Below are 9,482 nucleotides of genomic sequence, written 5' to 3'. Positions count from 1 at the left end.
CGCCGCAGTGGGACCGCGGCCGGCGGCGAGCGGGGCCGGGGTCCCGGCGCGCTGGGTGTACGCACCGCCGTCGCCCAGCTCGCCTCAGCGCTGCGGCTCAGGGCACGGACGTACGCCGCCTCGCTGGGGGCTGCGCTCGGAGCTGCCCTGGCCTCAGCTCGGCGGCTAAATGCACCCAGCGTCCATCATTAGGGCCGGGAGAACGAGGAGGATGTTGTGAAGGTTTTGCCGCACGCTTTGCTTGGCGCGCGAAGCTTCAGTTCCTGCTCGTCTGTGGCCTGGCWGTGCTTCGGAACTCAGATTCAGGCCTCACGTTTCCCCCTTCCCCSCTGTAGTTTCCTGCCTGTATATCCAGCGGCCGCAGGCACCGCTGAATCATTTTTCTGCCACCACGTSTATGTGTTGCCTGTGCAACCCTTTAGTCTGCCTGTACTGTTGGTAGATCCGAGGAGGCATCTCAATTCCCTAATCARTCTGGAGCTATTTCATCGCTCACTCTGTGGGAAAGCAGCAGGAGCAGCGAGGCGCTGAGCGGCTCCTTGGCGGCGCTTGCTCTACCCCTGTGTGAGGTTAATTTGCTCCACAAGAAATGTAAAACTGCTCTACGGTTAGGATTCAGCTCGGGGCACACGAGCCAGTAGTAAGTCTGGAGGCAGGAGAAAGTCGTCCGTGCGTGCGGGGCAGAGGGTCTTATCAAAMACACTAGTGGATTTTCAGATCCTAACAAAACAGGCAGGTGTCCTGGCCAGTAACATCACATACGTGACAGGCTGCACGCAGGCAAGTGGGTGACTATACAGTGAGACTCCAGAGGCTGAGGTCCAGTGGCTTTAGGTACAGAGCCAGAACCTCTGAGGAGAAGCGCTGAGGAAGTGGGTCAGCAGAGCACCAGGGAGAGATGGTTTAGTCCTGAGGCAGAGATACCTGCATAGGAAAAGAGCATACTGCAGAAAAGTAAAACCACGAGCACAACTCCCTGGTGCCCCTTGTGCCCAGGCATACTGCTGCCCAGSCCAAGCCCGGCAGACCTCGTGCTCTCGGCTGGTGCTGGCGGGTTTCTAGACTGGACAGCAGTTCACCAGCCAGCCTGAAACCACAGAAAGCGCTAAGCTGCAGGGGGCTGGCTACCGTGGTGAGTTCCTAAGAATAAATTAGGTATCTCCGGTGTGAGGAGAGCGACACTGCAGCTSAAACCCATCACCTGGTATCATGCAACTTCCTCCATCAATACAGGAGTCTCTTGCRAGGAGGGATTAGGGAGTACTGTGCAGGAAGCAGAGCCATAAACTACTTTGCGTTCGGCTCCTGGTAAACTCTCACCCCGAGGCTCAGGAATTCAGGCAGTACGCTGAGCCCTGCTCGGTACCAAGCAGCACCTTGTATAAGGCAATGTTCCTGACTGTGCCCCGGTTGCTGATGTTCAAAAGCATCAATRTCCAAAGGCTACAGAGAGGTCAAGCACTGCTGCTGAGTGAAAAGAACTACACAAAGTTCTGCTTGTAGTGGCAGAACAGCTGGGAAAAATGGGGGAGATGCTATTTTTTAAAAGGTTTTATTTGGACATTTTAGAAATAATTAAGTCTCATTAACATACAATTCACTTCTTACTCCCAGTGTTTTCAGAAGGAACATTCAATTCCCACACRGAAAAACAAAAATGATCCTCAAACCTTTAACACCAGGAAGCCCRTCTGCACGGTTTCCGGAGAAAGAGGCTGGCTTCTCCAAGCAGAAACCCAGTGAACAGGAGTAGCACAAATTCAGTAGCTGTGCAGACGCAGTTCCCAGAGAGGCCTCTGGCCACTACCAAGGCAGGCATCAAGTATTACACGCTTGCGCAGCAATTGCCACCACCGCTCCCCAGAGGGGTGGACTAAGGCCTCAGACCGATGGCCTGTGAATGCAGCCCACCGTGCAGGACTCTGCTGCGCGCTGGGACACGGCTCAGGCGGGCAAACAGCAACAGGGAGTTGARGCGCACCAGGCTTACAGCTTCTCTGTGCTACAGGCGCAGACCACAGCCTGGAGTAGGTAACTCAGAGCTTCTAAACAAAGCAGTAGCAGGAAGGGAATGCAAGAGCTTTCATTTTTCTAATTAGTGCTTTGCATGCTCTCAGATGGTTCATTTAGTTTCCTCTGTAAATGGTTTGAAACACTGTATGCACAGAGAAAAGGCAAAATATTTCCCTTCTCTTAAATACACCAAACATCTTCCAGCCTTTTCAAACTACTTCACTCCTCTCCCTCTCCCATGAGCCACTCCTCTGAACACCACCTCCTTCCTCTGCTTTGTCACACACTCTTCTCCAGACTCTCAATTCAGCTTCTTGCACCAACWCGCCTCTTCTTCCATCTCTACCTTTCAGGACTCATTCTCCTAAAAAGAAATTGCTTTCACCCTCCAAAAGCAGGGTGGTTATTAGACTGAAAGGAGAGAGACCCTGGGCTTCACTTTCCCTGGGATGCTCGCAGGGTATCGGACATAACTGCTCCCCACACTCACCCCKCCTAGGGCTCCTCTCCCCTGTGGATCTGCTGGTGCCGGAGGAGCGCAGAGCTCACGGTGAAGCCCTTCCCACAACTGGCACAGGCGTAGGGGCGCTCCCCAGTGTGGATCCGCCGGTGCTGGATGAGGTGGGCACTCTGCCGAAAGCTGTCCCCGCAGTCAGCGCAGGCATAGGGCCGCTCCCCGGTGTGGACCCTGTGGTGCCGGAGCAGGGCTGACCTCCACAGGAAGCTCTTCCCGCACTCAGCGCACTCGTAGGGGCGCTCGCCCGTGTGGAAGCGGCGGTGCTGGATGAGGTGGGAGCTCACAGTGAAGCTCTTTCCACACTCGGTGCAACCATAGGGGCGCTCGCCCATGTGGAACCGCCGGTGCTGGATGAGGGCAGAACTCACCGTGAAGCTCTTTCCACACTCAGAGCACTCGTACGGCTTCTCCCCTGTGTGGACCCGCTGATGCTTCATAAGCTCAGAGCTCTGGCTGAAGCTCTTGCCGCACGCCACACACTCGTAGGGTTTCTCCCCTGTGTGGACCCTCTGGTGTCGCGTCAGGGCTGAGCTAACGCTGAAGCTCTTCCCACAGTCGCTACACTCAAATGGTTTCTCCCCCGTGTGCACTCGCTGGTGCTGGACCAGCTGCGAGTTCCCAGAGAAGCTCTTTCCGCACTCGGCACACTTGTAGGGCTTCTCCCCGGTGTGGGTTATCTGGTGCCGGATCAACTTCGAGCTCATGCTGAAGCTTTTTCCACACTCTGAGCACTCGTAGGGTCTCTCCCCCGTGTGGATTCTCTGGTGCTGGATGAGATGCGATCGCTGCCGGAAGCTCTCCCCGCACTCGGCACAGCCAAAGGGTTTCTCCCCGGTGTGGATTCTCCGGTGCTGGACCAGGTTGGAGCTCACCCGGAAGCTCTTCCCACAGTCTCCACATATTGTCAGCCTCCCTGCAGCAGGATTTCTCTGCTGGCTCGTGTCTGGCAGCCTCCTGAAACTTTTTCCACGTAGCGTCACTCTGCTTTGCCTCTTCCCCAGGGGAGTTCTCTGAACCGTTTCCGACCTGCGTGGGTGAACTGGATCCTGTTCAGGACTCTGGGAACTGTTCTCCTTGGAGAGTCCTGATAGTAAATCTTCTGGCTCCACTGGCCGAGGAATGCCCTGCTGGGGATTTTCCTCTTTCTTGCTCACAATCCCATCCTCAGCTGCAATTAAATAAGAATCCAGAGAGGAGTTATGGGCAGGAAAGGAAACTGTGCAGGGGAGATCAAAAACGGATAAATTCTAAATCAGTAGATTGATATTAAGTATAAAAAATCCTGATATTTCCCTCCTTTTCAGGGTATTTTGCAGTGTTACAGGAACAAGCCCTGGAAAGAGCTCTGCATGCTTTGTAACAACTGGAGGCTACCAAAATTAACTGGAATCAACTTTATTAATTAATTTTATTAATTTGTCAAGTCAAAACTACAGTAAAATTTCGGCTCTGGCTCCCCATTTTGATACTTACAAGACTGTTTGCTGATGACTAATGAAGTACAGATAGTCCTAAGAGAAATTCAGGTGGCCTCTGCCAGCAAGCCGGAGCAGCATTGTTAGCACTACAGGAAGTAGGGAAGATAGGGAGAAGGGGAGTTGCAGTTTTACCCTCTGAGGACACAAACAGCGAACAACRCGCAGCCCCCGCTCCACAGCGGTCAGTCCAGATTGTTACTGACTTTGCCACAAACAGCATGAAGCCACGAAGCAAGCCTTGAGCTCCTGCCAGAAAAGTAGCCGATTCTGCTTTTAGGTCCCCTYCTTTTGACATCACAGATGACCCCAGATAAGGACTCCTGCCTTCCGCAAACAAGGTCAAAGCTTGTAACTCAAAGAGACTGTTAAGGCAGTGCCTGTATATAAGGAAGGATGGCTTGTGGGGCAGGACAAGCATATTACACCTCTGTTCCTTTGCTGAATCAGATTGCCTGAGCAATCAGATTCTCYCAAACAGATGTTTGAGAGGTACAAAGTCTTCTTCAGTGCAGACCAGACATCCTAAATAACAACAGTGAAGATCATGTAAAGACGGACATGCTCTTCCTCCTGGAAGGACTCATCGGCACAGAGCCCGCTCYCGATGTGTGGGCAGCACTGCTCTATCTAAAAGATGGACAGAAGGTGCTCAGGACCACTGACCAGGCCGTGGCTGTCAGCCCTGCACCTGATCAGGCTGCCTGGCTCAGGGTGTGAGGGCTCTCTGCACTGGCTTTGCACATTTGCTTCTTGCACATTGCAAGAAGAGGGATATTTGAAGCATGCAGAAAAAACAGACGATCTCTTGTATGGTGAGGGCTGATATCAGGAACTAAGTGCAAGACTGTTGTTTGGTAAGAGATCAGAGAACTGTGAGACCCATGCTGATGAGCTTGGAGAAAACGGCTTTTCAAGAGAAAGGAGGAAGGGAAGGATTGTTTGAAACATGTGCCAGTCAAATGGTTCCAAGACACCTCAAAAAACATTGGTAACCTGGATATTAAGAGGATGAGGAAAACCTAAAAACACTTCTACAGAGSGATGAGTTGTCTAGGGCTCACCTTCTAGGGCTCTAGAAATGGCAGAGGTGGGAGAATACTCTGTGTAGAAATAGCAAATGGGATACATATAGAGCTAGTGGAAAGTCTAGGAAGTTTTAATACTAGTCTCCTGCCCAGGTTTGGGSGACAGGAGCCTCTAAAGGTTGAGGTCATGCTGGGCTCTATAACATTCTCTCTTGTTTTTGTAGGCTTCCCCATAGAGGACCTCCTGCCCTGTCAAAAGATTCACCGTAATATATACAGCAAACTCAACAAGCAGAACATAGCCAGCCAGYTCCCACAGCATTAGAAGTAAAGAAGTAGTAATGCTTGAAAGGAAAGACAGCTACTCTCCCAGGATACTATAGCTGGAAGTGTTATTAAAAGTTGAGCTGAAAGTCAGAGAAGGGCCATAAAGAACTGTCTCATTAAGCAAAGGTTACTTGAATTACAAAAGATGCAACCTTTATGCTTTGACTTGTGCTGCAAGTATTGGAGAGACAGAGAGAGAAAATGCACAGAGATGACAYAGGCCCTAAAGCATGAGACATGCAGGGCACCTGGAGAGGCTTATGCCCATCTCAAAGCAGAAGAAAAGTAACTTCCTGTTTCCATCAGCACAGAACAAATCCAGTGTGAAAGGTACGATTGGTGAAATAGGGGTTCAAGGGCCAAGCCCACCGGAGATTCTTTGTTGCTGGTTSCAGATTACACATTGAGGAAAACCAATAAATGTGAAACATGAAAAAAGTGCATGTCAGTAGAAGTAATACCAGGTATAGTTATCACTGCCTCCTAGTGCATAGGAAATGAACAAATTACCTGTCTTCTTATTCACATGAAGTCTCACAGAAGCATAAACTTTTGTGAATCCACATTGAACAGCCAATGCTAGTTTGGCATTCAACTTGTCTTTGCCAAGACAAGATGCCTGCAAGAGGCTTCTTGAGTATTTACATAGAACAGCGACTCCTTCCAGCACACTGCTGAAATGTGGTGTGGTGAGCAATCCTAACCAGTCTGAAAGCAAGTGCCCCCAGAGTAACTTTGCTGTCAGTGGAGAAATATAACTCTTTACAGGCTTACTGAGGGCTTATGTAGCAATGGCAACATATACCTCTGGAGAGAGGCATTATATCCAAGTTTTAAGACTAGTCAATCAGGCTAATAGATTTCCAGATGATCTCTAAAGACTCTATGGACTTCTAGGGGTGAAGGATGACTTGCTCTTGACTATGTGTAGGCCAACAGTACAGAACAGGTTGAGGATTAAAGCCACAGGCATGGAGACCTCCAGATTTTTATCCCCATAGTGGGGTAGACATTTATGYTTTGTATACTTAAAGATTCAATTGCCACCTTCTGATTCTCTGAAAACTATATCTTGTAAAACAAACAGGTAACACATACCAGTACCGTGGGATCGATGTACAAAGCATAGGTGCTTCCAGTAGTCTGGCAGAGTTGCAATAAGGAAGAGCATGCCTTGGAAGAGGAGAGTCACTCCTCAACCTTAAGTAGACAATAAAGGAAGGAGAGACTAGAATTTCCACCCAGACTTACACCTGTATGTATTTAATCTTCCTCTTTCTAATCAGTATAGAAAACCACCATGATACAATTTCACAGTGAACTCCTGAGATACCTTTCACAGCAGTTTGGTGTGGCAGTGATTCCAGTTCTTCCCTCAGCTAGTTTTCATTAAAATGGTCCCTTGAGAGGAACAGAAACTGGAACTGTGCTATTCACCATGGAGGCATTTCCATTTGTCTGCAGTTACTCCCATCCAGGCCTGGAGGAAAAGAGAAAGGTGATATCCAAAGACAGGACAAGAAGAGGACATCTGTGGCAGGTTGGCATGAAGCTCTTGAGCTGTATGTCAGACTTACTGAGGGGATGATGGAGCTAGACATGTTGCTGTGTTGCTGTTCTGCCCAAAGAGATATCCTTCACTTACCCTAGCTTGGATACTTGCACAGAATTTCTTTCACACTTAAAGAAGCCTTCAAAGTCCAAAAGAATTAAGTTTGTACAGTATTCTGTACTTTGGGAAGGTTGGAAGTTTCAAGCTTCTTATTACAGTGATTATAGCCATGGCTCAAGCTCTCATCTATGAAACTTCCCCAACCATTTTTGTTACTTCTGCTACTGGTTATCCTCTCTGGCCTCCTAGGCAAGTTGAGTATAAAGGATTTGATCAAAATCAYGATGACCAGAACTCACTGAAGGCATTTTGACTGGAAAGAGCACAAGGGTGTGATCTCTCTCTTACAAGGTGAGAGAGGGAGCCACTCCTAGACATTCTGGAGGGAGACAAATCCCTCCAGACCTAATACTGGAAAGGTAAGGCTGAACTGACCAAAATGAATAAGCTTGGGAGATACAAGGAATGTGGTAGCTCCAGTTAAGTAGGGTGAGTATACACAGCCGGAACGTCACTGTACGCCTGGATCTCTCTCCCAAGAGAATCTGGCAGTAGCATGAGTTTTGGCCGATGCTCTGCTCTACCTCACAGCAGTGGGAAGAACACAGTGATAGTCTCCAGCACCTAAATCAGAGTTCATGAAAGAGAAAACAACGAGAACTATTAAACATTGGACACTGCAATCACAAATAAGCTGCAGATTGTTGGAGGACGGTAGAGTGTGCTGGGGAGGCACYACTGTACGCTTATCTCATCCCCTTCCCTGGCACCTGCTTGTAACCAATCCATGAGATGGGGCTCTGAGCTATAGGGGCCTGTAGCCCATCCCAGGAGAGTCGTTCACAGAAATTAACAACATAGCTGGGCTACTGAACATGGTATCTTGCCGCTGGGGGCTGGGAGGTGTCTGATGCAATGCTCATCTTTACAAAGGGCTTGGGAGGAGATCCAGSGATCAGGAAGCCCAGCAGCTATTCTAAGCAAATGAACAGAAGCCAAAATAAGATAAAGTTAGTGGGCATATGGCCAAAGAGGGCATACTGGGAAAGAGCTGGCCTGACCTTTGAAAAGGGTTGTCTCACCTCACAAACCTCTTGGGAGTTCTTCAGAGGTGTCACCCGTTTCTGCAGAAGCAAGGTCTGGAGTCCAAAGTCATTCCCAAAAGACATTTTGTCCTTCAAAACTGTYGAAGAAACTAAGCTGCCACAGAACAAGAAACCCTAAATAAAGCGGCAAAGGAGGGAAAGGGGAAAYGGAAACATCTGATGATGATTCTGGTATTCTGAATTAGAGAGACAGGAGCTGACTGTAAAGAACCTGGCAGCCTTTGGATGCTGACTGACYGGGGAACAGGGGAATGACAGGAAAGCTGATTGCACATAAACATAAAGACYTGCAGAGAGGAAAAGCCTCTATACCTTGCACATAGGCCAGGATGGGMCTAGGATGTTCTTGTTTCAGGAACAAAGTCTTGGAGTTACAACAGACTGACAAAAATCACAACTYCAGAGCAAACAAAAGAAGCTTATCAAATGTTAGAAATTGTTGGGAAAAGAATAGAGGATAAAATATAATGTAATTCTGCCTGCTGCTCAAATCCATGGTAAGCTTACATCCTGAACACAGTGTGCAAGGTGGGGATAGCTCCCTCAACTCAGAAATATTAATGGTGCGGAAAAAGATTCAGGAAAGTAACATAGATGACAAGATTTGGAGCCGCTTCTGTATGGAGAACGATTCAACAGGCTGTTCAGCCTAGAAAAGGTACAGCTGATAGGGCATATCACAGAGGTCTGTAAGAATATAMGCAGCCTGCAGAGGGTGGGCAGGGAGCTGTCCCGCACTAGTTATTCCAATACAAGAACTATGGGCATCAAGCACACTACTAGAAAGCAGCTTCAAAGCAAAGGCAGTTCCTCACTGCGCAGCTAAGAAGGCGGCAGAACTCCTCACTGCAAGTTAGCCTGGATGCTACAACATCCACGGACTCAGACAGCAATAAAATACACAGAAGGTTATGAAATATTAACACACCACACCTAGCTCAGGAGTTTCTGAGGCCACAGAAGACTCCGAGCTGAGGAAGCACACAGGGAAACGCCACCGCCCGTTCACGGTGTTTGCTCTTCTCCGGGTATCCAGTATCGCTCGCTGTCGGGGCGGCACGCCAGGCTGGGCGGACTTCGGCCTGACCCGCTGCAGGATCTGGGCATGCTGGAACTCGTCTTCTCACCGACGGCTTCACAGACAACCGCGCAGGGCCCTTACCTGGACAGGCGCTGCTCAGAACCGTCCTTCCCGGGCAGGCCCGGGCGAACCACCGTGCCTCCTCCTGCTCCATGCGGGAGATCATGTCCGGCTCGGCGCCAGGCCCCGCGCGCGGAGGGGAAGCGGGAGCGGGCAGGCTCGCAGCGCCGTTTAGCCGCGGACTGCTCTCCGGGGGGGCTTCTGGATCTGGGGTCTCGGGCAAAGCGACCCGCCCCCGCGGCGGCCGGGTGCCGCCCGGCTCG

At 49.9% G+C, this 9,482-nt stretch overlaps 1 protein-coding gene across 2 annotated transcripts; it reads right to left on the bottom strand.

The window, feature by feature from the left end:
* Positions 1-2,408: 2,408 nt before the first annotated feature.
* Positions 2,409-9,476, bottom strand: LOC146594588 (uncharacterized). Of its 2 annotated transcripts, none has more exons than XM_085307189.1 (2): positions 9,241-9,476; positions 2,409-3,698 (listed from the first exon to the last, which is right to left on the bottom strand). In XM_085307189.1, the coding sequence occupies exons 1-2, from the start codon at positions 9,323-9,325 to the stop codon at positions 2,509-2,511; spliced, it is 1,275 nt and encodes a 424-aa protein (XP_085163315.1). In that variant the 5' UTR covers positions 9,326-9,476; the 3' UTR covers positions 2,409-2,508. The 2 variants fall into 2 exon arrangements, 1 of the variants encoding a protein (XP_085163315.1); XR_014896136.1 differs by lacking the exon at positions 9,241-9,476 and adding an exon at positions 6,694-9,003 and having other exon boundaries at positions 3,614-3,698.
* Positions 9,477-9,482: the final 6 nt, after the last annotated feature.

Source organism: Rhea americana, unplaced genomic scaffold (genome assembly GCF_003343005.1).
Source record: "Rhea americana isolate MKP2758 unplaced genomic scaffold, rheAme1 scaffold_255, whole genome shotgun sequence".
Lineage (NCBI taxonomy): Eukaryota > Metazoa > Chordata > Aves > Rheiformes > Rheidae > Rhea > Rhea americana.
The sequence above is the reverse complement of the archived record's forward strand: the minus strand, read 5'-3'. Positions and strand labels throughout refer to the sequence as shown.